The following is a 27,945-nucleotide window of genomic DNA, read 5'->3' on the forward strand; positions in this document are numbered from 1 at the left end:
GGCCGGTCCGCCCCGCGCCGCCCCGCCCCGCCCCGCCCCGCGCCTCCGGACGTCTGTGCCGGGATATGGCCGCCGCCAGCGCCGGGTCCTTGAGTTGAGCGCCCGCTGACGTGAGCCAACCGCTGCGGCCAGGGGTCCGCGCAGTCCGGGTGCAGGCGCCGCCGGGACGGCGAGAGCCCCGACCGCCGCTGAGGAGCGGGCGGGCGCCGCGGCTGGCGCATGGCGTCCATCTTGTTCCGGAGCTGCCGCGGCCGGGGGCCCGTCCGCCTGCCGCTGCCCGGCGCTGCCGCTCCGTGGGGTAAGCACCGGCGGGGCCGGCCGGGGCCGGCGGGGCCGGGCCGGGGCCGGGGGCGCGGAGGCGCGCTCGAGGGGGACACTGGCCATCTGCCGCGCTGCGTCGCCCCGCGATCGTCCCTCCGCACGGCCGGCCCCGTGGCGGTCCCCCTCGGCCCGTCCGCTCGCGGCTCCCCGCGTGTCGCCCCCGCCCCGGCGCGCCCGTCCCGCGCGGTGACCTTAGGCGCCCCAGTCACCGCGGGTCACCGCCTCGACCGAGGCTCGGGCGGGCGGGGCCCGGGCACCGGCGCGCCCTTTGGCCCTCGCGCCGCCCCGGGGCCCCCGCGCGGGAGTCAGACACGGGCCGGGGCGGCCCGCGGGGCTCCGGGGCGGCCGCGCTGCCGCCGCTCCTGCTTTGCGGCCCGGAAATGACGGCTTTTCGCCGGCCCCGGGGCTTGAACTCGCGGCCTGGGCGCCGCCTGTGGCTTTTCCTGAGCACCGCGGTTCCATGGAGAGAGGAGGTCGCGGCCTTCCGAGTCGCCCGCCGGCTGCCGCTCGCGAGTGAGGCCCCGAGCGAGAACCGACCCGCTCCCCAGGCCGCTGCCGCGGGGTGGGGCCGGGGGCTCGGTTCGCCGCCCCCGGGCGATGGGCTGAGCGCTTTCCTGATTTCTGTGAGTGGTTTTGGCAAATGATCAAAAGGATGCCACCTACAAGCGGCTCAGGCCTGTCTACCTGGCTACTCAGGAGGCTGAGATCTGGAGATCATGGGCTGAAGCCAGCCCGGACAGGAAAGTCTGCGAGACTTTTTTTAGGTTGGACGTTGGGCTTGAACTTGGGGCCTGGGCGCTGTTCCTGAGCTCTTTTGCTGAAGGCTAGTGCTCTACCACTTTGAGCCACAGGGCCCCTGCCGGTTTTCTGGTATTTAATTCAAGATCAGAGTCTCACAGACTTTCCTGCCCGGGCTGGCTTTGTACCCCAATCTTCAGATCTCAGCCTCCTGAGTAGCTGGGATCACAGGCTTCTGAGATTTTTATCTCCCATTAATCACATAGAAAGCTGAAAGTCGTGCAGTAGCCCAAGTGGTTCTACCAAGTGGTGGAACGCTCATCTTGAGCAAAAGAGAGGAGCTCAGGGAGAGCATTTGAGCCACTGGACCGGCAAAAAAAAAAGGGAAAAGGCTTATGGGAACTCCAAAATTGGAACCCCATAGAAGTGAAGGTAGCCTAGAGTGCAGACCAGACTGCAGCTCTGGAGCCCCTCACCCTGCGTGGCTCTGACCCAGGGTTCCTCTGGAGAGCTGGACGGTTCTGTAGGTTTGGGGGAAACGTACCGAGGAAGCTGGTGGAACAGATGGGTAGATGAGGTCCTCCCTGGCTGCCTGCTTTGGGTGATCCAGGTCCCAGAAGGGCAGGGCTGGGGCAGGGAGGAATACTGACCCTGCATGGAGCTAGAAGAGTAGAAAGCTTGGTGAGCTCCCTGCTCCGTTTCTTTTTACATTTAATTTAAAGTGTAACACTTGATATAGGTAAGAATGTAGCTAACATACTTCCCTTATAAATTTGAATGGTAGTTTGACTAGCCTGCCCCAGCGCTGCAAGGTCCTCCCTTGTGGCTGCCTGAGAGCTGCCTCCTGCTAACAATGCAGTGGCCAGCGATGTCTGCCACATCCTTGGTGTTGCCCCCATTGCCTGAGGGGTTGGGGTGAAATGGCATCCCTGCCACCCTGCTGGCTTCTGCACTGGCCAGCCCGACCCCTGCCCTGCCAGGGGTGATGGCTCTGTCTGGTCTGCTGCCCCACGCCCGCCCACGCCCACACCCACGTGCCCCTGCCAGCAGCACACAACAGCTTGTGGGTGATGCAAGTGAGCTAAGTTGATGCTTCTGTTGGAAATAGGAGGTGCCCTTGGCGTTTATTTTCAGTCCATGCCCCTTGAATTGCTGCTTGCTGTGAAGGGCTGTCCACTCTTTAGGAGCCATGTAGCTGTTCGCCTCTGCTTCACCAAGCCAACTGATGGTGTGGGGAGGAGGGATGCTGGGAGATCCTACAGGCCTTGACCAGGCCACCCAGCACCTCCAGACCTCATCTCCTCGCTGGGCTTGGCACTGAAACAGTCAGTGAGGATTCCAGAAACTTATATGGAGGGTTTCTATGAAAGAGGCCCCAATTCTCCAAGACTTTCCAAAACACCTGTTTGAGAAGTATTTGTTTAATGTGTTTTGTTTTTGTCGTAGGTAGTCTGGGGGACCGTGCTTGTCTCAGTTGTGCCAGGACCGTGGCGTTGAGAAGCCAAGAGTACGTAACAGTGCCAGTGGGCTTGTCTTTTGGGGGCACTAGGCATGGATGGGACTGTTACTTATTGGGAAACAACAGATCATGCTTCTCTGTTTCATTTCTTTTAAAATCCTTGTCTTTTTTTTCTTCTTTGATTTTGGAAGGTTTAAACAGCAAGTGTGTTTTCTCCATTTTGGAGTTAGAAATACAAGGCCAGAGTGGGCTTTCCTGTTTTTTGAGCCATCTTTCTTTGACTTATCCATGCCTATCTTCTCTCACAAGGAAATTTTTTTTTTGTTTTGAAAATTATGCTTACACATATTAGTTCATTTTGGGCACTGGGGATTTGACCTTACACACTTTAGGCAAGTGTTATCCATGCCGAGGCTGTGTTAGTTCATCTTTGTGTGTGTGCTGAACTCAACGTGTCTGTGCTTTTGCTTGGCTTTTTCCACTCAGAGTTGGTGCTCTACTTGAGCCAACCTCCACTTCCTGTTTTCTGCTGGTTAATTGGAGGTAAGTATCTCAGATTTACCTGCCTAAGCTGGCTTGAAACCTAGATCGTCAGATCTCAACTTCCTCAGTGGCTAGGATTTAGTCATGAGCCACCAGGACTTCATTGTATCTTATTTTTTAGTACAGTTATAATCATAGCTCACTACAATTTTGTATACTTAGTGTAAGCCATGCTTACACACCTGCTGTTTCTAGTGGCTTCCATGTAGTCGTACCCAAGGCTATTTGGCCATGTAGGGCACTGTTGGGGTATTGGGACCTGTCTACAGGTATAAGGCAGACCTTTCTTTGGTGCTTTGACTCTTTTTGGGGGGGGGGGGGGGTCCGGTCGTGGGGCTTGAACTCTGGGCCTGGGCGCTGTCCCTCAGCTCTTCAGCTCAAGGCTAGCTCTCTACTACTTGAGCCACAGTGCCACTTCCGGCTTTCTTCTTTTTGCTTATGTGGTGCTGAGGAATTGAACCCAGGGCCTCGGGCATGCAAGGCAAGCGCTCTGCCACTGAGCCACCTTCCCAGCCCCTGCTTTGATTTTTGAGGCACATGCTACCTCAGGCCTATGTCCCATCTGCGGCCACGTTCATACATGATGGACTACGCTCTCCTCTCTGATACTCAGTGCTATTCTCTGATACAGGTGGTGACAGGGCAGGTGAGGGTGGGCAGCCATGGCCAGTTAAGAGAGCTTCTGAAGGAAGTGGCATCCACACCCCCCTGTTTATGCAGACTTAAACTTCCCCCTGTGCTGTGCTGTGCCTCCTCTACTCCACCTCTACACCTGCCTTGTCTGAAGTCATCCGTCCTAGCTCCTCAGCTCAGAGCACGTCAGCAGAGCTCAGCCCCCTCCTTACGTAGCCTCTCTGCTTCCTGTGGGACGGCAAGACTCAGCAGCACTTCCTCTGCATGTCTGTGCCCTAGCCCCTTTGGGGTTTGTAGGTTTTGTGTTCATTTAAGGCTGTTAACTTAGCAGAGAAATATTCCCCAATGGTGCTTTCTGAAACAGATTTAATTCCCTAAAATAAAACCTGCCAGTCATCCATAAAGACTTAGTAGCTATTAAAGCGCACCATCTGTTTAAAAAAGTTATTTGTGTGTGTGTGTGTGTGTGTGTGTGTGTGTGTGTGTGTGTCTAGCGTTTGAACTCAGGCCTTAGGTGCTGTCCCTGGACTTTTCTGCTCGAGGCTAGTGCTTTACCACTTGAGCCACAGCTCCACTTCTAGACCTTTAGGTTTAATTGGAGATAAAAGTCTCACAGATTTGTCTGTCTGGGCTGGCTTTGAATTGTGATCCTCAGATCTCAGCCTCCTGAGTAGCTAAGATTACAGGTACCTGCGTATTTTGTTTTATAGCCATGAGCCACAAGCACCCAGCCAAAATTTTTATTTTTTATTTTGGCTGCACACAATAAGAAATGTTGAGTCATGCAGATAGTTGGTTATTAACAGCAGCCATTTTTCAAGTTACTTTACAGTTTTAGGTCATCTGCAGGTAGAATAGCCCAGGCCCCTGTGCTAAGGGTGGAGCATTTTTGTTTTTGTTTTTTTTGTGGGTCCTGGGGCTTGAACTCAGGGCCTTTGGACTGGGGCAGGCAGTGGATCTGGGTTCCCCTGGCCCCTGCCTGCTTGCCTGGCTGGCCTGGGAGGCGTTGCTGCCCCCCTGCTCCGGCAGGGCAGCAGGGCTGCCAGCTCGTGGTGTCACCATCCTGGCACGAGGGAGACTTCATGGCCGTGGCCGTAGAGAGCATCGCATCGGGAGCGCAGGCAGTCTGCCCGCTGCAGCAGTCCGTTTCTTGTTGAGATGCTGCTTTTGCTCAGCGGGTTCCCTCACTTCATGGATGATTCATTGGAAAAAGGGAAGGAGAAATGGAGGAAGTCAAGCCACAGGTGGTTTAGCCTTCTTCTACACTTGGGAGCCAGCAGTATCCAAATGATTTTGTGATTGGCAATTTTTTTTTTTTTAATTTTTATTTTTTTGTCGGTCATGGGGCCTGAACTCTGGGCCTGGGCGCTGTCCCTCAAATCCTCAGCTCAAGGCTAGCATTCTACCACTTGAGCCACAGCGCCACTTCTGGCTTTTTCTGCTTATGTGGTGCTGAGGAATTGAACCCAGGGCCTCATGCACACGAGGCAAGCCCTCTACCACTGAGCCACCTTCCCAGCCCCCAGCAATTTTTGTTTCATTAGTCTATGTTGACTTAAAATTCAATGTGTATCCGGGTGCTGGTGGCTCACGCCTGTAATCCTAGCTACTCAGGAGGCTGAGATCTGAGGATCGCGGTTCAAAGCCAGCCCGGGCAGGAGAGACCGTGAGACTTCTATCTCCAATAAACCACCAGAAAACCAGAAGTGGAGCTGTAGCTCAAGTGGTAGAGCGCTCGCCTTGAGCTGAAGAGCTGAGGGACAGCACCCAGGCCCAGAGTTCAAGCCCCATGACCGACCAAAAAAAAAAAAAATTCAATGTGTAGCCCAGGCTAGTGCTTAACTTTCAATCTGCCTGCTTCAACCTCCCGAGTGCATGAGTTATAGGTATGCCCGACCCTGCCTGGCTCAGAAACAATGATTAAATATCACATAATTTGGGCTGAGGATGCAGCTCAGTAGTAGAGCATTTGTCTAATATGTATAAGATCCTGAGTTACATCCATAATACTGCAAACAAAACAAAAATACCTACATAATTTTGTGCTGTTTGAAAATCGCTAAACCATGCCGGGCGCTGGTGGCTCACACCTGTAATCCTAGCTACTGAGGAGGCTGAGATCTGAGGATCGCTGTTCAAAGCCAGCCCAGGCAGGAGAGACCGTGAGACTCCTATCTCCAATAAACCACCAGAAAACTGGAAGTGGCGCTGTAGCTCAAGTGGTAGAGCGCTCGCCTTGAGCTGAAGAGCTGAGGGACAGTGCCAGAGTTCAAGCCCCACGACGGACCCAAAAAAAAAAAAAAATCGCTAAGCCTTTCCACCTAGGCTGTTAGTAGCAATAATCTCTGACGAGCTTGAAGTTAGTTAAGTCTTAGGCCGTAGGCCCTAACCTGATACTTCATGTGCTTCCTGTAAACCATGTGTTGGTCTATTTCTGGGTCTTTGTTTTTTGCCTGTCAGTTGCCTCTGTTGGCATCCTGCCTTGTGTAAGCCATGCTCTTCCTTGCCAACTGAAGGTTGAGAAAGTGGGTAATTGAGCCTAGTAAAGATTGGGTAAGTTGGGTAAGTGGCTCACGCCTGTCATCCTAGCTACTCAGGAGGCTGAGATCTGAGGTCCCAGTTCGAAGCCAGCCTGGACAGGAAAGTCTATGAGGTTCTTATTTCCAACTAACCACAGAAAAAGCAGGAAGTGATGCTGAGGCTCAAGTGGTAAAATGCTAGCCTTGAGCACAAGGAGCTTAGGGACAGTGCCCAGACCCAGAGTTTAAGCCCCAGGACTGGCAGGCCAAGGAAATCGGGTGGTACTTGCTTCAGGTGCAGGCACTGTTGTGTGCATGTGAAGGCAAGGTCAGGGCATGGAAGGTAGGAAATGGGGAAGGCATCTTTCCACTGGCAGTTGGCTGAGTGTCCCCTGAGCCTGGGTGGACACCACCCTGTACCCTGTGACCGTGCCTGGATGCAGGCTGGGCAAGGGTTTGGAGAGAGATTGAAAGCTCCCATAGGTGTGGGGGAGATAGACCGAGAAGGAGAGGCACGTGTGCGTGCACGCGCACAGACACTGCGATGGGGCACACGTACACACCTGCCTGCCACCCCACCTTCGCGGCGTGCCCTCACCGGCCTTCAGCAGTGTGTCAGCCATCACCGGCTGTGAAGGGTGTGAGTAAGGGACGATCTGGAGGGTGCCTCGGGGGCCCCGCAGCCAGTGCCTGGCATCAGAGCTGTGCCAGCAGCATGCCTCAGCCCAGGGAGTGCTGTGCTGTGAACCTCTTCTGGGGCACAGTCCCCAGGCTGCCAGCCACATGCTGTGAGCTGAGGCAGTGCCTGCTGCCAGTCCCACAGACCCCTTCCCCACATGAGAGAGCCCCTCTCACCCCCAGTCCCGCAGACCCCTTCCCCACACGGCAGCCCTCACCCCCAGTCCCGCAGACCCCTTCCCCACACGGCAGACCCCTTCCCCACACGGCAGCCCTCACCCCTTCCCCACACGGCAGACCCCTTCCCCACACGGCAGCCCTCACCCCCAGTCCTGCAGACCCCTTCCCCACACGGCAGACCCCTTCCCCACACGGCAGACCCCTTCCCCACACGGCAGCCCTCACCCCTTCCCCAAACGGCAGACCCCTTCCCCACACGGCAGCCCTCACCCCCAGTCCCGCAGACCCCTTCCCCACACGGCAGACCCCTTCCCCACACGGCAGACCCCTTCCCCACACGGCAGCCCCAGAGAGCCCCTCTCCCCCCCAGTCCCGCAGACCCCTTCCCCACACGGCTGCCCTCATCCCCAGTCCCGCAGACCCCTTCCCCACACGGCTGCCCTCACCCCCAGTCCCGCAGACCCCTTCCCCACACGGCTGCCCTCACCCCCAGTCCCGCAGACCCCTTCCCCACACGGCTGCCCTCACCCCCAGTCCCGCAGACTCCTTCCCCACACGGCAGCCCCAGAGAGCCCTCACCCCCACGGTATCAGCATCCCTTACTACCATGGCTGCCGCTGTGTGGCACCTATTAACCAAGGAAGGTCCAGGGCGTGTGGTTTGACGGTCCTGGTGGTATTTGGTGCTGAGCAATCAAAGATAGCTACTGGCTTCTCATCACTGCTTTTTTTTTTTTGTCTGTCTGGTGGCTTGAACTCAGGGCCTGTGCACTGTCCCTGATGTTTTCTGTTCAAGGCTAGCGTCCTGCCACTTTGCACCACAGCACCACTTCCAGTTCTCATGGTTAATTGGAGATACGAGTCTCATGGACTTTACTGCCTGGGCTGGCTTTGAACCACAATCCTCACATCTTAACTTACTGAGTAGCTAGGATTACAGGTGTGCGCCCCTGGTGCCCTGCTTCCCACCCCTGCTTTTTCCTTCTCTCTTTCTAGGGATGTTCCCTCTGGCCGCTGCACACCAGCACACCCCGCGCACCTTTGCTTCAGAGGTGAGCCCTTCAGCTGTTGGACTTCAAGGCCGGCACGCCTGTGCATGGGAGCAGGGGTGCCGTGGAGGCCCGCCCCAGTGAGCTTGGCTGTCTCGGGACCTCAGGACCTTCCTGTGCGGGGCTGGCACTCCTCACCCTGGCTTGGCGATGACTCTGTGGTGGAGAAGTCCCTCAAGTCCTTAAAAGACAAGAACAAGAAGCTGGAGGAGGGTGGCCCTGTGTACAGCCCACCCACCAAGGTGGTAGTGAAGCAGTCCCTCGGGCAGAAGGTTCTGGATGAGCTGAAGCACTACTACCATGGCTTCCGCCTGCTCTGGATTGATGCGAAGATCGCCGCGCGCACGCTCTGGCGCATCCTCAATGGCCACACGCTGACACGCCGGGAACGCAGGCAGGTAGGGCTGTAGCCTGTCACCTGAGGGGCCTTTCCATCTGTGTTGGGGTGCCTTCCCTACTGCACTTGGTAAGGAAAAGGTTAGCAAAACCTCTAACTATGTGGCCTCTTGTGGTACGGCCGCTAACCCATCAACCCCACGCCCTGGCTGCCCTCCCACGGCCCTGAGGGTGTGAGCCGTGCCTGGTACTCTGGCCCCCAAGGTATCTTTCCCTCCTTCCTTCCTTCCTTCCTTCCTTCCTTCCTTCCTTCCTTCCTTCCTTCCTTCCTTCCTTCCTTCCTTCCTTCCTTCCTTCCTTTCTTTCTTTTCTTTGTCGTGGGGCCTGAACTCTGGGCCTGGGCACTGGCCCTCAGCTCTTCAGCTCAAGGCGAGTGCTCTACCACTTGAGTCACAGCGCCACTTCCGCCTTTTTTTTGCTTATGTGGTGCTGAGGAATTGAACTCAGGGCCTCATGCATGCAAGGCAAGCGCTCTACCACTGAGCCACCTTCCCAGCCCCCCCATGAGACTTTTATCTCTAATAAACTACTTAGAAAATGCCACAGATGGCACTGTGGCTCAGTTGGTATAGCACTAACCTTGAGTATGAAGAGGCCCAGCGACAGTGCCCAGGCCCCTGAGTTTAAGCCCTAGGATTGTCAAGAGGAGAGGAGAGAAGGGGAGAGAGGGAGAAAGAAGGAGGGGTGGGGGGGGGAGAGGCGCTCTTCAGCTGAAAGCATGCTCTCTACTGCTCCATAGCACCACTTTTGGTTTTCTGGTGGTTAATTGGAGATAAGAGTCTCACGGATATTTCTTCCCGGGCTGGCTTTGAAACATGATCTTCAGATCTCAGCCTCCTGAGTAGCACCACCAGCGCCCAGCTGCAGTGATTTATTTAAAAAAAAAAAAAAAAACGGGCTGGGAAGGTGGCTCAGTGGTAGAGCGCTTGCCTTGCATGCATGAGGCACTGGGTTCCATTCCTCAGCACCACATAAGCAAAAAGAAAAAAGCCGGAAGTGGCGCTGTGGCTCAAGTGGTAGAGCGCTCGCCTTGAGCTGAAGAGCTGAGGGACAGCGCCCAGGCCCAGAGATCAGGCCCCACGACTGACCCCCCACCAAAAAAAAATCTAGGGTGGAGGTGTGGTTCAAGTTGTAGAGTGAGCCGGGCGCTGGTGGCTCACGCCTGTAATCCTAGCTACTCAGGAGGCTGAGATCTGAGGATCGCGGTTCAAAGCCAGCCCGGGCAGGAGAGACCGTGAGACTCCTATCTCCAATAAACCACCAGAAAACCGGAAGTGGCGCTGTGGCTCAAGTGGTAGAGCGCTCACCTTGAGCTGAAGAGCTGAGGGACAGCGCCCAGGCCCAGAGTTCAAGCCCCACGGCCGACCAAAAAAAAAAAAAAAAAAAAAGTTGTAGACTGAGCAAGAAAATGGCACCAGAATGAAACCCGAGTTTAAGCCTGGTATTAGCACCATAATGAAAAGATGTCTATGTCAAGCCAGTTGAGTGCCCATGGAGGAGATCTGGGGCTGGCTCTGTGTCTGGCAGGTGGTGCCATGTCCTCACAAGTTTGCTGACACTGCCCCTTCCTCACTGGGGCTTCTGCCTTTCCTCCTGTGAGAGCTTAGATGCCAGTGCCCCCGCTTAGTCCTCCAGTACTCCCTTGTTCAGCCCTCTAGTGTGGTATGAAGTATAAGAAGGAGTTAGGCACCCATGGCTCACACCTGTCATCCTGGCTACTCAGGAGGCTGAGATCTGAGGATCTGCAGTTCAAAGCCAGCCCGGGCAGGAAAGTCCATGAGACTCTTATCTCCAATTTAACCACTAGAAAACCGGAAGTGGCTCTGTGGCTCAAGCAGTAGAGTGCTCCCCTTGATCTGAAGAGCTAAGGGATAGCACCCAGGCCCAGGATTCAAGCCTTAGGACTGGCAAAAGTAAATAAATAAAAAATAATAGAGTATAAGCCGGGTGCCAGCGTAATGCTAGCTACTCAGGAGGCTGAGATCTGAGGATCATGGTTCAAAGCCAGCCCAGCCCAGGCAGGAAAGTCTGTGAGACTCTTATCTCCAATTAATCTCCAGAAAATCAAAGTGGCACTGTGGCTCATGTGGTAGAGCACTTGCCTTGAGCTGAAGAGCCCAGGGACAGCGCCCAGGCCCAGAGTTCAAGTCCCACAACCGATCTATGGAGTTGGGCACTTGTAGCTCATGCCTATAATCCTAGCCACTCAGGTGGCTGAAGTCTGAAGATTAAGATTCAAAATCAGCCCATGTAGACAAATCCAGAAGACTTTGCTCCAGTTAACCAGCAAAAAGCTGGAACTAGAAATGTGGCTCAAGTGACAGCACAAGGATTGAGCAGAAAAAGTTGAGAGCAGTAGGACCTGAGTCCGTACATTAAAAAAGGGGGAGGCGGGGCTTTGGCTTCTCAGTGCTGCAACTGTGGGTCCTTTGTCCGTTGGCATCTCTGCATCTTAACACCTTGGGATGTCTGTGAACAGCCTTTGTTCTCCTGTCCACATACCAGTAGAAAGCTAGTTTGTTGTCTGGCACTGGTGGGTCACCCCTGTAATCGTAGTACTCAGGAGGCTGAGATCTAGAATTGTGGTTCACAGCCAGCCTAGAAGAGCGCTCGACTTCAGCACACAGAGGCTAAGGGACAGCGCCCAGCCCTGAGTTGAAGCCCCATGACTCACCAGTTAGTTTGTCAGGCCAGAAGTAGAACTCATGAGTGCTTGCCTAACATGCCTATCCCATGGTCCTGTGGCCTGGGCACTGTCCCTCAGCTCTTCAGCTCAAGGTGAGCGTTCTACCACTTGAGCCACAGCACCACTTCTGGTTTTCTAAGTGGTTTATTGGAGATAAGAGTATCATGGACTTTCCTGCCTGGGCTGGCTTTGAACCTCCATCCTCAGATCTCAGCCTCCTGAGTAGCTAGGATGACAGGTGTGAGCCACCAGTGCCCGCTCATCTTTTCCTTTCGGAAGACCCAAGAGAACCTGTAAGTCACACTGCCTCGCCTCCAGTCTATGTCCAGCAAAGGTAGGGGCTTTTGCTAGGTAAACATGTAGATAGATAGATATACATATACATATATATAAATATGCATAAGTGCCTGTGTATACGTTTATGTATTTCCTTTCCCCCTTTCCCTTCCTTCTTTGCTCTTCCCTTTCTCCTCTTTCTTGCTCCCCTTCTTTCTCCCTGTCAGTCCCCCTTACTCCTTCCCTCCTTCCCTCCCTCCCTCCCTCCTTCCCTACCTCCCTCCCTCCTCTCCCAACCTCCCTCCCTCCCATCTTCCCTCCCTCCCTCCCTCCCTTCCTTCCTTTCTCCTTTTTCCTACCTCCCTTTTCTTTCTTTTCTTCTTTTTTCTTTCTTTCTCTCTTTCTGCCAGTCCTAGGGTTTAAACTCAGGGCCTGGGCAGTTTCCATGAGTGCTCTCTCTCTCTCTCTCCTCTCTCTCTCTCTTTCTCTCTCTCTCCCCTCTCTCTCTCTCCCCTCTCTCTCCTCTCTCTCCTCTCTCCCTCCACTTTACCACTTGAGCCCTAGCTCCACTTCTGGCATTTAGGTGGTTTACTGGAGATAGGAGTCTTGCAGACTTGCCTGCTGAGATCTGAGGTTTGTGGTTCAAAGCCAGCCTGGGTAGGAAAAGTCCTTGAGACTCTTCTATCCAGTAAACCACTCAAAAAAAAAAACAAACAAAAAAATACGGAAGTGGCGCTGTGTTTTAAGTGGTAGAGCGCTTGCCTTGAGCTGAAGAGCTGAGGGACAGTTGAGCCCAGGCCCAGAGTTCAAGCCCGCGACCACCACCACCACCGCCAACAAGAGTCTCGCAGACTTTCTTTCTTGGCTGGCTTTGAACCTCAATCCACAGATTTCAGTCTCCTGAGTAGCTAAGATTAACAGGTGTGAACCGTGAGCACTCATTTGAAGACTGAGAGGCGCTCCAGGGTGCTTTGCTTACACAGAGTCATCTAGGATGAGGTGCCCAGCAGATGGTGCGCTTTTCATAGATGGACAAGGTGAAACCATCTCAATGCCCACTTCTGGCCTCTCTGGTGTCTCCCTGACACCTGCCTCATACCCCTGTGATCCACAGTGTAGCATCCCACGCCACCTTTCTGAAGGCTCTGGACTTGTGATTTAGACCCTACAAAGAACGGGTTGAGAGTCCCTGCTGTGGTCGGGCCTGAGATGCTTTCAAGGTAAGAGAAGGGCTCCTGTCACGCCTGCTCTGTGCCCTGATGAAGCCCCTCCTTGCAGTTTCTCCGGATCTGTGCTGACCTCTTCCGCCTGGTTCCCTTCCTGGTCTTTGTGGTGGTCCCCTTCATGGAGTTCCTGCTGCCCGTGGCCGTGAAGCTCTTCCCGAACATGCTGCCATCCACATTTGAGACTCAGTCCATCAAGGTAGGCATGGTGTTGCACACCTGTGATCCCAGGTGTTCAGGAAGTAGAAGCGAGAAGGTCATGAGCTTAAGGCTAGCCCAGGCCATCTAGCAGTTTCTACACTCGCTTGAACTGTGTAGTAAGACCCTGTTCTCGAATGAATACGCAAAATCAATTTTAAAATGTAGTTCTATGTGTGTGTACACACCTATGCACACACGTACATGCACACACACACACTGGTAGATTGATACTTTTGTGAGGCCCCAGCCAAGCCATAACCTGCGAAGTTCAGAAATAGCACTGTCTGACCTGTGGGGAACAGGTTTAGCAGCCCCTGCTCTAGGGAGTCACACAAAGATTTTTGAAGTCATGAAGCGAGCATTTCACATTTCTATTTTGCTCTGTGAAATGTTCCTCTGGGTAGTGTTCACTAAGGAGGAGATGCATCTCCCGTGGAGGGGCAGTCTCTTCACTTGGGTTGAGCGTGGTAGGAGGGCGGGGGCCAGGGTGGATGCAGCCTTCTTGTTGTGCCCTGCAGGAGGAGAGGCTGAAGAAGGAGCTGCGAGTGAAGCTGGAGCTGGCCAAGTTCCTTCAGGACACCATCGAGGAGATGGCTCTGAAGAACAAGGCGGCCAAGGGCAGCGCCACCAAAGACTTCTCGGCCTTCTTTCAGAAGGTGCTGTGTGTCCCTGGGCGCAGCCCGCACAGGGCTGTGCAGTACCACTGGGCCTTGTGGCTGCTCTTCTCTTTGCTATTTTTGGCTGTACTTAACACTCTGGCGCTCCCAGGCCAGGCCCATGCTGGCCACTGTCTGTCCTGTGCTCAGATCCCGTCAAAGGAACCATATGCACACACATGCGTGTGGTCTGAGGTCACCAGTGAGCCCCCAAGTCCTGGTGTAGAGCAGACACTGAGACCTCCTCCAGAGGGCACCAGCCTGAGTGCTGCCCAGGCCCCTGTGCTGTGTGTGCAGCATCCCCTGCGGGCCCAGCGTGTGCTGAGTGTTGTGGTGTTGATCTCTGCAGGAGCCTGTGGGGGTGGCGGCCCCTTTTTTCACTTCCGAGTGGGTCCTGAGGCTGGGATTGGAGCGGGGCCTCAGCTCTGACCCAGCAGCTGACTGTCGGTTCTCCCACAGATCAGGGAGACGGGGGAGCGGCCCAGCAATGAGGAAATCATGCGTTTTTCCAAGTTGTTTGAGGATGAGCTGACCATGGACAACCTGACTCGGCCTCAGCTGGTGGCGCTGTGCAAGCTGCTGGAGCTCCAGTCCATCGGCACCAACAGCTTCCTGCGCTTCCAGCTCACCATGAGGCTGCGGTCCATCAAGGCTGATGACAAGGTGAGCCTGCCACGGGGTGAAGCCAGGCCGACACTGTTCTTTGGTTTTTCCCCCTTGTGTTTTCTTTTTCGGTCAGTCCTGGGGTTTGGGCTCAGAGCCTTGACCTTGGTAGGCCAGTTTCCTAATGCTGAGCCACACCTCCAGCACTTTTTCACACTGGCTGTTTTGAGATAGAGTCTTGCTTTTTTTTGCGCATGCACCCGGACCACAGTCATGTTTGAAGCTTTCCTTCGTAGTTGGGGTAACAGGAGATAGGCACATGCTACATGCTCAGCTTCTTCTGTTGAGATGGAGTTCGAGAACTTTTTTGTGGTGAATTCTCCTGGTTAATTAGAGATAGTTTTTTGACTAGATGGCTTCTAACCTGAGGCTTAACCTCCAATCTCAGCTGCCCGAGGAGCTAAGATTACACGTGTGAGCACTTGTACCCAGCTAAGAGAAACCACTTAAAGAGCAATGAGAGGAGGGACGGTGTCCCCCTTTAGAGAAAATGGCCTGATAGCCTTGGCTTCTTCAAAGAATACCAGGAGCCCAAAGAAGCCAAAGGACTTTTTTCACGTGCAGAAAGGAAAGAAGTGTCAGCCTAGATCTCCATCCCAGCCTGCGTGCCCCTGGAGTGAGGAGCCCCGGGACATTCTCACGTGAGTGCACGTGAGAACTGTCACCAGTACGCTCCTTCATGGGCAGCCAGAACAAGCTTTTGGCCCAGAAGCGGAGTGGTAGGAGACGGACTCTCAAGAGTTAGAGGAGGGAGGCTGCAAGTAGAATCCTGGGCAAGTATGGCTGGCTTGCACTACCTCTTTTTTTTTTTTCCACTCCCTACTATCAAGTTTTGAACTCAGGGATTTGAGCTTGCTCAGCTTGCTTAGCTCACAAGCTAATAAGCAAGCTTGAACCAAGCTTCCAGTCTAGCTTTTCACCCATTACTTTGGAGATAGAATCTCAAGGCCTGACTGGCTTTAAACCATCATCAAAGCCTTTTTTTTTCTTTTTTGTCGGTTGTGGGGCTTGAACTTTGGGCTTGGGCGCTGTCCCTCAGCTCTTCAGCTCAAGGCGAGCACTCTACCATTTTTTTTTGTTGTTGTTGTTGTTGGTCGTGGGGCTTGAACTCTGGGCCTGGGCACTGTCCCTCAGCTCTTCAGCTCAAGGCGAGCGCTCTACCACTTGAGCTACAGCGCCACTTCCGGTTTTCTGGTGGTTTATTGGAGATAGGAGTCTCACGGTCTCTCCTGCCCGGGTTGGCTTTGAACCGCGATCCTCAGATCTCAGCCTCCTCAGTAGCTAGGATTACAGGCTTGAGCCACCAGCGCCCGGCTGCACTCTACCATTTGAGCCACAGTGCCACTTCTCGTTTTCTGATGGTTAATTGGAGATAAGAGTCTCACGGACTTTTCTGCCCGGCTGGTTTTATTTTTTTTTTTTGGATCCGGTAGTGGGGCCTGAACTCTGGGCCTGAGCGCTGTCCCTCAGCTCTTCAGCTCAAGGCTAGTGCTCTACCACTTGAGCCACAGCGCCACTTCCGGCTTTTTTCTTTTTGCTTATGTGGTGCTGAGGAATCGAGCCCAGGGCCTCATGCATGCAAGGCAAGCGCTCTACCACTGAGCCACCTTCCCAGCCCTGCCCCGGCTGGTTTTGGACCGTGATTCTCAGATCTCAGCCTCCTGAATAGCTAGGATTATAGGCATGAACCACTGGAGCCCGGGCTTCAGCCTATTTTATTTTTTTCAGTACTGGGTCTTACTCAGAGCCTGGGCACTGTCACTTAGCATTTTTGCTCAAGGTCGATGCTCTACCACATGAGCCACAGCTCCACTTCTGGGTTTTTGGTGGTTTATTGGAGGTAAGCCAGCTGCTGGCTTAGACCGAGATCCTCAGATCTCAGCCTCCTCAATAGCTAGGATTACCAGTGTAAGCCACCGGTGCCTGCCTTCATGTTTGAATCTTCTTCATACACTTAGGTCACACATTTCAGCAGTTGTTTTTTTGCTTATGTGGTGCTGAGGAATGGAACCCAGGGCTTTGAGCGTGCAAGGCAAGTGCTCTACCACTGAGCCACCTTCCCAGCCCCATCAGCAGTTGTTTTTACGTGTGTGTGTGTGTGTGTGTGTGTGTGTGTGTGTGTGTGTGTGTGTGGTTATCTTTGGAGGCAGATGTAACCCAAGCTGACCTTGAGCTAATAATCTTCCTGCCTCTGTTTCCCGAGTACTGGGATTATAGGCATGTACCACCTACACATTTAGAATTTTTTCTTTTTTTTTTTTTTTGGTCCAGTCGTGGGTCCTGAACTCTGGGCCTGGGCGCTGTCCCTCAGCTCTTCAGCTCAAGGCTAGCGCTCTACCACTTGAGCCACAGCGCCACTTCCAGCTTTTTTTTTCTTTTTGCTTATGTGGTGCTGAGGAATCGAACCCAGGGCCTCAGGCATGCAAGGCAAGCGCTCTACCACTGAGCCACCTTCCCAGCCCCAGAATTTTTTTCTTTTTAACCCAATAAACAAATTGGGAATGGTGGCAGGAGCTACGATCCACAGACCCAAGAGATGGAAACACAGAGGATTGTAGTCCAAAGCCAGCCCAGGCAAGAAACAAGTGACCCTATTTAAAAAGTGATTGAAACAAAAAGGGCTGGAGGACTGGCTCAGGTGGTAGTGCTTCCAGGTAAGCACAAGGCCTCAGTTCAGATTCCAGACCCTCTCTCCCAAGATAACCTTGGTGCCATAGCTTCTAGTGACTTTAAAAAGTAGTAATTGGGGCTGGGAAGGTGGCTCAGTGGTAGAGTGCTTGCCTCGCATGCATGAGGCCCTGGGTTTGATTCCTCAGCACCACATAAAGCAGAAAAAAGCCGGGAATGGCCATGTGGCTCAAGTGGTAGAGCACTAGCCTTGAACTGAAGAGCTGAGGGACAGCGCCCAGGCCCAGAGTTCATGCTCCATGACCGGAAAAAAAAAAAAAAGTCATAATTGATTGACTTTTTCTCCCAGCTGATCTCTGAGGAAGGGGTGGACAGCTTGAACGTCAAGGAGCTACAGGCGGCCTGCCGGGCACGGGGCATGCGGGCCCTCGGCGTGACAGAAGACCGCTTGCGGGGCCAGCTGAAGCAGGTGCGTGCTCTGAGGGCTGGCGGTGAGCACCTGCTAGAACAACGCTGCAGCACGGCCACAGGCAGGATGCCTACGGTCTTGTTACACCGTTCCTGTTTTTTTTGGTTTTGTAGTTTCTGTGTAATACTGTGGTTTGAACTTGGGACCTTATGTTCATTTGGCACACTGCCATTTGAGCCACCTCTCCAGCCTTACTTTTTTTTGTGGTAGTCCTGGGGTTTGAACTCAGGGCCTGAAGTATCCCTGAGCTTTTTTTTGTGCTCAAGGCTAGCACCCTTCCACTTGAGACATAGCTGCCCTCCTAGGTTTCTGGTGGTTCATTGGGGAGAAGAGTTTCATGGACTTTCCTGCCTAGGCTGGCTTTGAACTGTGATCTTCAGATCTCAACATCTGAATAGCTAGGCTTATGAGTGTGAGTCACACGTGCCTGGTGCCAGTTCTACTTTTTCCTTTTTTTTTTTTTTTAATTTTGGAGACAAATCTGAGACTTTTCTGCCTAGTCTGGCTTAGAACTGCAATCCTCCAAGTCTCAGCCTCCTGAGAAGCTAGGATTATAATTGTGAGCACCTGCATTGGCTTTTTTTTTCTTCTTGATAAAGAACATTTAAGTTTTGTTTTTTTGTTTTTGTTTTTTTTTGTTTTGGTCGGTCATGGGGCTTGAACTCTGGGCCTGGGCGCTGTCCCTGTGCTCTTCAGCTCAAGGTGAGCGCTCTACCGCTTGAGCTGCAGCGCCACTTCCAGTTTTCTAGTGGTTTATTGGAGATAAGATTCTCGTGGACTTTCCTGCCTGGGCTGGCTTTGAACTGTGATCCTCAAATCTCAGCCTCCTGAGTAGCTAGGATTACAGGCGTGAGCCACCGACCTGGCTTGTTTTTTGGTTTTTTTTTGGTTGGTCGTGGGGCTTGAACTCTGAGCCTGGGTTCTGACCCTGAGCTCTTCAGCTCAAGGCGAGCGCTCTCGCACTTGAGCCACAGCGCCACTTCTGGTTTACTTGTGGTTAATGGGAGATAAGAGTCTCATGGAGCTGGGCGCTGGTGGCTCACGCCTATAATCCCAGCTACTCAGGAGGCTGAGGATCGCTGTTCAAAGCCAGCCCAGGCAGGAAAGCCCGTTAGACTCATCTCCAGTTAACTACCAGGAAAAAAATAAAAATAAAAAATAAAACTGGAAGTGGCACTGTGGCTCAAATGGTAGAACACTGGCCTTGAGCTGACAAGGCCCAGAGTTCAAGCCCTAAGACTGACAAAAAAAACAAAACAAAACAAAAGTCTCATGGACAATCCTGCCCGGGATGGCTTTGAACCGTGATCCTCAGATCTCAGCCTCCTCAGTAGCCAGGCTGACGGCGGGGGGGGGGGGGGGGGGGGGGGAGCAGGCTGACGGGCCGGAGCAGGCTGAGGGGCGGGAGCCGCCGGCGCCCTGTGAGCTCTCACCTTTGGTTGTCCAGCTTGCTCTCCCCCTGCTCACCTGTGGGCACGTTAGGACCTGCGTTGACGTCCTTGGGTATGGTCACATTTTGATGATGTGTCTTACCTGTGGCCTGGGAAGATTTGAGTACCAAGAGCAGTCTGCTGGTCACCCCTCTCCCCACTGCCCGTGGCCCTCTCTGCAGGTGCACTGCACATGGTGGGCTCCCCACAGCAGCCTGCCTCAGCAGGCCAGGCCCATGGCCCATCATGTTCATTCTGCTTCCAGTGGCTGGACCTGCACCTGCACCATGAAATCCCCACATCACTGCTCATCCTGTCCCGGGCCATGTACCTCCCCGACACCCTCTCCCCTGCCGACCAGCTCACGTCCACTCTGCAGACCCTCCCGGAGATTGTGGTATGCATTGCTGGGGACCCCCTGGTGCTCACTTCTCGAGGAGACCTCTGTCTGCCCTCCTGCCTGTCAGCACTGACTTGGCTCAGTGGCCCCTCGCTCTGCCGGCCTGGTTCCTCCAGCAGCACAGGCTCTGGCATACTGACCCCTCCGGACCCTGCCTCATGTTGATGGGAGGAAGCAGACCTGCCGCGTGGGTTTGAGTTTTGCCAGTGCAGACTGTACTACCCTTTATCAACTGGGCATGGAGGTCCCATGGGAGCCTCTGTTTATGTCCCAGCCCATGGGGCAGCACCTCAACAGTGCATCCTGTCTCTACATAGGGCCCCAGTGGTGGTGCTGGGAAGGGGAGGGTGGTAGGCTTAGTGGAGGTGCTGTGTAGGTGGGGGAGAGGTAGGCCGGGTGGTGGTGCTGGGGAGGGGAGGGGAGGGGAGAGAAGGGGAGGTAGGCCAGTGGTGGTGCTCCCTAGGTGGGGGAGAGGTAGGGCGCGTGTGCCTGGGCCCTGCACTCACCACAGGCCCCTCTTCTGAAGGCCAAGGAAGCACAGGTGAAAGTGGCTGAGGTAGAAGGCGAGCAGGTGGACAACAAGGCAAAGCTGGAGGCCACGCTGCAGGAGGAGGCTGCCATTCAGCAGGAGCACCGAGAGAAGGAGCTGGAAAGGGCTGTGGAGACCGCAGTGAGTGCCTGAGCTGCCCTCCACGCGCAGCACAACCCCATGGAGCCTCCCTGCAGGCCATGGAAGCGCAGTCTGTCCTGAGCTGCCCTCCACGCGCAGCGCAGCCCCATGGAGCCTCCCTGCAGGCCATGGAAGCGCAGTCTGTCCTAGCTTGGCTTCTGCAGTGGTCAGCACGTCCCAGGGAGGAAGGGCACCCTCATAGAATGAATGGAGGGAGGGCCAGCCTAGCACCCAGGGAAGACCGATGGAACCCCACTTGGTGGCCCTGCTCTGAGGGTGGGGCCTCTGACGCCCAGTGCTGGCTCCCTGGGCCCACGCGGCTGTGCTGCCACGAGGGCCCCCTGCCCTCTGGGACTGTCCACAGACCACCAGCCGCACCGCATTGCATGTGGCGTGGTGTTGAGGAAGATCAAGATGGGATGGGGTGCTCTGATCCCCCTCTGCAAAGCCCCGTGTCACCTGGCCGGCTTAGGAGTCGCGCAAGGTGACGGTAGTTCTTGTTGGGTTTCAGAAGGATCTGGAGCCAGAAGTAGCTGAAGCTACTGCTCCAGTGAAGCCAGTGGTGGAGGCACAGGCTGTGCCCGACATCATTCTGCCCTCAGAGATCCTGAAGGACACTGCCCCTGTGCTAGAGGGCTTGAAGGTGAGTGACATGTCCTGCAGGGCAGGTCTGGGCTGGGGGCACAGCTTCTGAGGAGGGACGGTTGGCCAGGGGGCAGAGGTGTGGGGAGCGGGGTGTGGTATAAGGTGCTTAGGGCCTATGCAGCTGCGGGTGAGGCTGCCCTTCTTCTAGGGGACCTCTAGGCCCTTGTCAGCAGCAGAATGGAGGCTGTCCTTCAGGAGAGCTTCCTCTACAGAAGCCTGTTCCGGTATCATCTGCTGGATGACGGGACATGGGACCTCTGAGGGCCCAGGGCTGGGGGCATAGTACATCCTGGGAGCTCTGAGTGTGAGTGGCTTCTCCATCCCTGGGCACTCTTGGATGCTTCTGCCCTGGGGACCCTGTAGCTCACACAGGAGTGGATCTAGCTGGGGATCGATCCATGGGCAGATGGAAACGGTTTGGGAGCCAAGCAGCCAAGAGTCCTGAGTGGGAGATTATGTCCAGGAAGGTCTCAGCCTGGTGGTCCCAAAGGATGCCTTGAGGACATGAGCCTCTGGAAGAGCACAGGCTGGCTGGGTGGCAGCTCAGAAGAGGGCCTGGGGCATTGAGCCCTGAGCGCTGCCTCTGGTGGTCTGGGTGCCTTGGCCAGGCCAGGTCCAGCCTGCTCTCCTGGGCTGCAGGGATAAGCGGAAGCTCTTCTGCGCAGTGTGAGGAGGGTAGGGAGAGCATGGGGCAGGACCAAGTGGCTTCTTTGTAGAGACTGGCTCTGCCTGGGATAAGCCCAGCAGATGTGTAACAGCAGGGCCAAAGTCCTGAGGAAGCAGATGGCTGCCAGGTCAGGGCTGGAGCCGACTCCAGGCAGCCTGCCTCTTGCAAGGTAGATGGCCCACAGACTTGGGGCCCCGGTTCCCAGGGCTGGTAAGCACAGATTGGAGGGGCAGGCGGGCTCAGTGCTGAGGAGCTCTGGCTCCAGCACATGCCCAAGTGTGACCAGCATAGATGAGAACGTTCTTCATGAACCAGTGACCGGGATGCAGCTGTCCCATAAGAATGGCTGTACAGGCACTATGGGGAAAACAAGCCAACTCCCATTGTGAAGTCTCCACAGTAGCACATGCAGGGACCTTTTTGTGCTCCCGGAAGCATAGGGGCTGGTTGTCCATGCCCTGGCCTGGCCTTCACACCCACCCACATTGTCGCCTGCCCACACCACGGCTCTGCCCACACAGCCTTCACACCCACACCTCAGCCTGCCCACACCAAGGCCACACCCATACCACGGCCCCACCCACACCTCAGCCTGCCCACACCAAGGCCACACCCACACCAAGGCCACACCCACACCTCAGCCTGCCCACACCAAGGCCACACCCACACCTCAGCCTGCCCACACCAAGGCCACACCCACACCAAGGCCACACCCACACCTCAGCCTGCCCACACCAAGGCCACACCCACACCTCAGCCTGCCCACACCAAGGCCACACCCATACGACGGCCCCACCCACACCTCAGCCTGCCCACACCAAGGCCACACCCACACCTCAGCCTGCCCACACCAAAGCCACACCCACACCAAGGCCACACCCACACCTCAGCCTGCCCACACCAAGGCCACACCCACACCTCAGCCTGCCCACACCAAGGCCACACCCACACCTCAGCCTGCCCACACCAAGGCCACACCCATATGACGGCCCCACCCACACCTCAGCCTGCCCACACCAAGGCCACACCCATACGACGGCCCCACCCACACCTCAGCCTGCCCACACCAAGGCCACACTCACACCACAGCTCCACCCACACAGCCTTCACACCCACACCACGGCCCCACCCACACCTCAGCCTGCCCACACCAAGGCCACACCCACATGACGGCCCCACCCACACCTCAGCCTGCCCACACCAAGGCCACACCCACACCATAGCTCCACCCACACCTCAGCCTGCCCACACCAAGGCCACACCCACATGACGGCCCCACCCATGCCTCAGCCTGCCCACACCAAGGCCACACCCACACCATAGCTCCACCCACACAGCCTTCACACCCACACCTCAGCCTGCCCACACCAAGGCCACACCCACACCTCAGCCTGCCCACACCAAGGCCACACCACCCACACCTCAGCCCGTCCACACCAAGGCCACACCCATACCACAGCCCAGCCCACACTGCAGCCACGCCCACCACACATCCACACTGCAGCCACACCCACCACACATCCACACTGCAGCCACACCCACACCACGCCATGACCTCGCTCCCTCAGTGTGGCTGGAGAGGAGGGAGTGAAAGTCCATTCACAAGTAGTGTGAGGCCGTTGGTCAGTTGTATCATTTCCAATATTATTCCCAGAGAGGATTGCCTCGGGGTAAAGATGCATCTAAGAGCTGTGTCCAAATAGGAGTGATGAGATAAATGAAGGCCTCAGCGAACAGGGACTGAGCCGCTCCTTCCCAGACTCGGCAGGCTAAGTGTGAATTCCAGCAGGGGGTTTATTCTTGAAATTGACAAGCTCATGTTAAAATTTATGTAGGAGTGAGATTCAGAGGATCTAAAATAGCCAAGATGGTCCTTAGAAAAGTAGTAAAAGGCTGGGCGCCCGTGACTCACAACTGTAATTGTACCTGCTAAGAAGGAAGTCAGGAGAATCACAGAGATCAGCTTGGACATAAATGTTTGAGAGGTTCCCCTTCTAAACCTAGAGTGGGGAGGTGGTGTGCTGCCGGCACCCACGGCCATGTGGGAGACTGACATTTCGAGGATTGAGATTGGAGGCCAGCCATTTCCATTGAGAGAAGCTGGGTGTTGTACCTGTCTGTGATCCTCGCCCTGCCGAGGGCTAAAGGGGATGCCAAGCAAGAAGTGAGACCCTTAAAAAAGCAGCGGTAGAGCATGTGCCTTGCATGGATGAGGCCCTGTGTTCGATCCCTCAGCACCACATAAGCAAAAAGAAAAAAGCTGGAAGTGGCGCCATAGCTCAAGTGTTAGAGCGCTAGCCTTGAGCTGAAGAGCTGAGGGACAGCGCCCAGGCCCAGAGTTCAGGCCCACGACCGACAACAAGAACAACAAACTTGTTATGCCTTCACTGTCTGCTTGTTACTTCTTTCCAGGAAGAGGAAATAACCAAGGAGGAAATTGACATTCTCAGTGATGCCTGCTCCAAACTGCAGGAGCAGAAGAAGTCCCTGATAAAGGAGAAGGAAGAGTTGGAGCTGCTGAAGGTGGACGTCCAGGACTACAATGAGGTGAGGGAGAAGCTGTGGGGTCAAAGGTTTCCACTTCGGCAGCTCGGAGCGGGCGGCTGGTCAGCCGGGTTCTGTGACGTGCAGAATGAAAGCCTCTCAGCCACCAAAATACTCGAGTGATACGTAAGTGTGGGAAAAGCTAGCCAGTGGAACTGTGAACAGAAAATCAAGTTACATACTCAAAAGGCTGAGATCTGAGGATCCCGGTTCAAAGCCAGCCCAGGCAGGAAAGTTTGTGAGACTCTTATCTCCAATAAGCCACTAGAAAACTGAAGTGGTGCTGTGGCTCAAGCGATAGAGTGCTAGCCTTGAGCTGAAGAGGGCAGGGACAGTCCCCAGGTCCAGAGTTCATGCCCCATGACCGACCAAAAAAAGAAAAAGGAAAATCAAGTTACAAGTCAACTTGAAAATCAAGCTGAATTTTGGCTGGGATATATAGTTCAGTGTAGATCACTTGTCTAGCATGTGTGAGACTCTGGGTTAGATTTTCAGCATGAGGAAAAAAAGAAAAAAAGTAGAAAAAAGGAAGAAAGAAAAAGAAAACAGATTTTACTTCAAATTTCCGCAGTGGTTCTAGCTGGGCCTCTTTCTTGATAAATGACATCTGCCAAGCCCACAGTAGAGAGGTCTGAATGCCGTGGTAGTGCCTGTATGTTTACTCATTGATGAATGAAATCTTTTTCTTCATTCTTTGTTTATTTTTGCCAGTCCTGGGGCTTGAACTCAGGGCCTGGGCACTGTCTCTGAGCTTCTGTTTGCTTAGGGCTAGCGCTCTACCACTAGAGCCACAGCACCACTTCTGGCCTTTTCTGTTTTTGTGGTGAATTCTGTTTTCTGTGTTGCATGCTAGGCAAGCACTCTACCACTGAGCCATGTCCCCAGTCTCACCATTCCTTCTGACAGACTTCCTGCTTTCATCGTGGTTTCCTTGGCTCCCTCTGTCCCTCTATTCTCTTCCTCTCTCTTCCTGTGCGTACTAGGCAAGAGCTCTACCACTGAGCCACACCCCAGCACTTATGGATGACGTTTAAATTGTATTTTTTTTGGTGCTGGTGGCCCATGCCTGTAATTCTAGCTACTCGGGAGGCTGAGATCTGAGGATCGTGGTTCAAGCCAGCTTTGGTAGGAAAGTCCATGAGACTCTTATCTCCAATTAACCACCAGAAAAACAGAAGTGGTGCTGTGGCTCAAGTGGTAGAGCTTGAGCTGAAGAGCTCAAGGACAGTGCCCAAGCCCAGAGTTCAAGGGCTGGGAATGTGGCTTAGTGGTAGTGCTAGCCTTGAGCAAAAGCAGCTCAGGGACAGGCCTGGGCCCTGAGTTCAAGCCCCAGGACTGGCAAAACAAAACAAACCAAGTCCAAGCCCCACGACCCCAAAATAAAAAACTTTGTTATTAATATGTCTAAATTAGTATGAGGTATGGAAGATTTGTCTTTCTATGGCTGAAATTCATGTTTTATCTTTGTGTGTGTGTGTGTGTGTGTGTGCACGCGTGCGCGCGCGGTGCACATATGTGTTTATAGTACTGGGATTAAACCCAGGGCCTTTGTGCTAGTCAGACACTATACCACGAACCTACAGTCCCAATTCACCTCAATCAGCTCACTACTTTTTCTTTCTTTCTTTCTTTTTTTTTTTTTTTTTGTTGTTGGCCGTGGGGCCTGAACTCTGGCCATGGGCGCTGTCCCTCAGCTCTTCAGCTCAAGGCTAGTGTTCTACCATTTGAGCTACAGCACTACTTCTGGCTTTTTCTGTTTTTGTGGTGCTAAGGAATCAAACCCAGGGCCTCATGCATGCGAGGCAAGCAGTCTACACTGAGCCACCTTCCCAGCCCATCTCATTACTTTTTCAAGTTAAAGTTAATGTAGGGCCCATAAGCCACGTATATATATTCATATATGTATATATAAATATATGTATATGTATATATGTGAAAACTTTACAACTGCAAATAATTTTCATTAGGACTTGCAAGAGATCAAGAAAGAGCTTTCAAAGACTGGTGATGAAAAATATGTGGAAGAGTCCAAAGCCAGCAAGAGACTAACGAAGCGGGTCCAGCAGATGATCGGGCAGATAGACGGCCTGATTACACAGCTGGAGGCCGGGCATCAGGCTGGCAGGCTGGGCCCCGCCGAGGGCTCACCTGCAGGGTGAGTAAGTGGCCCAGGCGGCCACTCCTGCAGGGCAGGCGCTCTGCTCAGGTCTGAGCTTGGGCCATAGGGCTTATCCTCCGTGGCTAACTGCCCCTGTACAGGCCCAGGTCCAGCCAGAGGCCCAGGGGCCTTTGCCCCTATTTTTCACTTCTTTACCCTGTCTTCCTTCCCCAGTGTGGACTTTACCTATGCAAGGCACATCCATCTCCTTCCTCCCCTTCCCCTATAGTCTCCCTTTAGGTTCTAGTCTCAGCCCTGCCTCCCCGCAACCCTCCCCCGGCCCCGGACGTGCAGTCAGCAGTACGTGTCCTCTGTTCCCGGTATGTCCCATTTGACAGCAGTGGCTGCCCTATACCCCTGGGATCTAGTTCTGTGTGGGCTTCCCACACATCCAGACCACAGACTCCATGCTGTGGGCAAGTGGCTGGCCGTGGGGCCCAGCCCCTCACCCGAGGCCCACTTCTTCAGATGTCACCTCTTGGATTAACTGTTGGCTTTGTGGCAGACGTGGGCTGAGGACCACTGCAGAGAGTCCATGGCAGTCCTGGCCAGGGGACAGACACACGGGAACCTGGTGTCTGGTGCTGTTTGTGGCAGCGTCCTGGGTGGCTGTGCCTGGCAGAGGAGAGGGTGTAGGAGTGTCGCTCTGTGCATCCATGCACATGACCCCAGTTCTCGTGTGCTGGCCGCCAGTCAGGGCGCTGGCAGGAGCCATGAGGGCAGGCCAGGGGCAGGGGACTGGCTGGTGCCACATGTAGGCTGTGCTCCCCAGGGAGGATGTCATTAGTGTCACTGAGCTTATCAACACCATGAAGCAAATCAAGGACATTCCAGAAAACAAGCTGGTGAGCCTGGCCTCAGCCCTGGATGAAAATAAGGACGGCAAGATCAACATCAACGACCTCATGAAGGTGGGTCTCCGTGAGGCCTGCGCCGTGCGGGCTGCAAAGCCGCCCCATGTGGTTGGAGAGGGGCTGCTGCCGCGGAGCCCAGGCAGGGCGCATGCGGGGAGGGCTGGGGAGGCGGCGGTACCGTGCCTGCCTAAGTGGAGGTGTCCACCCCAGCTCTGCCAGGACAAACAGACAGAACCGCTTGTTGAAGCTTCAGACATGCTGGTGAGCCAACAGCACTGGCTTTGCCGCAGGCTCTGTCTCCTGCCACGAGACCCACACTCACCCTGAGTCTCGGCCCTCGTGGGACAGTGTCCCTACTGGCTGCCGGCCCTCGGCCTGTCTGCTGGGGCCCTGGGCTCCTCAGAGGAGGCTCACTGTCTGGGGGTCTGTGGCCACAGGTAGCCGTGAACGGCAGCGCCACCGCCCCTTGCCCCACCTGGACCCCTCTCTGCATACTCACAGACCTGGAGGTGGGGACGTCCCTGCCAGGGCTCCCAGGAGATGAACAGGACCCCACCTGTGTGGGAAGTATGGCTTCCTATCATTTGCATTTCTGAGAAGAATCTGGGAAGTTAGGAGTCTCGGGCGTCTGTGGTTTCAGTCCCGTTGAAGAGGACAGGACGGCAGTGTCAGACCCCTTCCCACCCCCAGTCAGCATGGCTGGGGCGTGGGCCCCGTTGAAGAGGACAGGACGGCAGTGTTAGACCCCTTCCCACCCCCAGTCAGCATGGCTGGGGCGTGGGCCCCATGTGCTACCTTTCTGCTCTGGGAACACATCTAGGACTGGCCCCAAGCCCCCAACAGGGTGGCAGGGCCATGGTAGCCCTAGGTCGGCTGGAGGAGCCCGGCATGCCTAGGGGCCAGGGCCGGGGGGCAGAGTCTGGGCTGTGCATGGACCCCGTCTCCCCTGTGTGCAGGTGATTGACCTGGTGGACAAAGAAGACGTTCACATCTCCACCAGTCAGGTGGCTGAGATTGTGGCAACCCTGGAGAAAGAGGAGAAGGTGGGGGAGAAGGAGAAGGCCAAGGAGAAGGCTGAGAAGGAGGCTGCAGAGGTGAAGAGTTAGGACCGCCGGGCTCCCCATGGGGCCTCCCGCGCGCGCCTGCCTCCGACCCGCCGCGCCAGCCCCGTGGAGTGGCCGGAGAGTGATTGCTTGGAGGTGGCTCTTAGTGGCAGACCTAATATTTTGTCTGGAATAAATCAGAAACTTCTATAATCAA

The 27,945-nt window shown here is 54.8% G+C and overlaps 1 protein-coding gene across 1 annotated transcript; it reads left to right on the top strand.

Annotated features, from left to right (window-relative positions):
• Positions 1 to 46: 46 nt before the first annotated feature.
• Positions 47 to 27,945, top strand: Letm1 (leucine zipper and EF-hand containing transmembrane protein 1). Its single transcript, XM_042671045.1, has 14 exons — positions 47 to 298; positions 2,506 to 2,566; positions 8,067 to 8,517; positions 12,756 to 12,899; positions 13,420 to 13,557; positions 14,017 to 14,220; positions 17,198 to 17,317; positions 19,013 to 19,144; positions 19,674 to 19,817; positions 20,329 to 20,460; positions 23,542 to 23,676; positions 25,641 to 25,828; positions 26,604 to 26,742; positions 27,642 to 27,945. Exons 1-14 carry the CDS (start codon positions 220 to 222, stop codon positions 27,789 to 27,791), a joined length of 2,217 nt encoding a protein of 738 aa, XP_042526979.1. The 5' UTR covers positions 47 to 219; the 3' UTR covers positions 27,792 to 27,945.

Source organism: Dipodomys spectabilis, unplaced genomic scaffold (genome assembly GCF_019054845.1).
Source record: "Dipodomys spectabilis isolate Male_0828 unplaced genomic scaffold, ASM1905484v1 ptg000594l, whole genome shotgun sequence".
NCBI lineage: Eukaryota > Metazoa > Chordata > Mammalia > Rodentia > Heteromyidae > Dipodomys > Dipodomys spectabilis.

What these genes read in the sequence shown, in the direction of transcription:
- Letm1 (XM_042671045.1), top strand. Translation starts at nt 220, where the DNA reads ATGGCGTCCATCTTGTTCCGGAGCTGCCGCGGCCGGGGGCCCGTCCGC. An exon ending in CACGCCGGGAACGCAGGCAG is followed by an intron (nt 8,518 to 12,755) that starts GTAGGGCTGTAG and finishes CCCTCCTTGCAG; the next exon opens with TTTCTCCGGATCTGTGCTGA. An exon ending in GCCGAGGGCTCACCTGCAGG is followed by an intron (nt 25,829 to 26,603) that starts GTGAGTAAGTGG and finishes TGTGCTCCCCAG; the next exon opens with GGAGGATGTCATTAGTGTCA.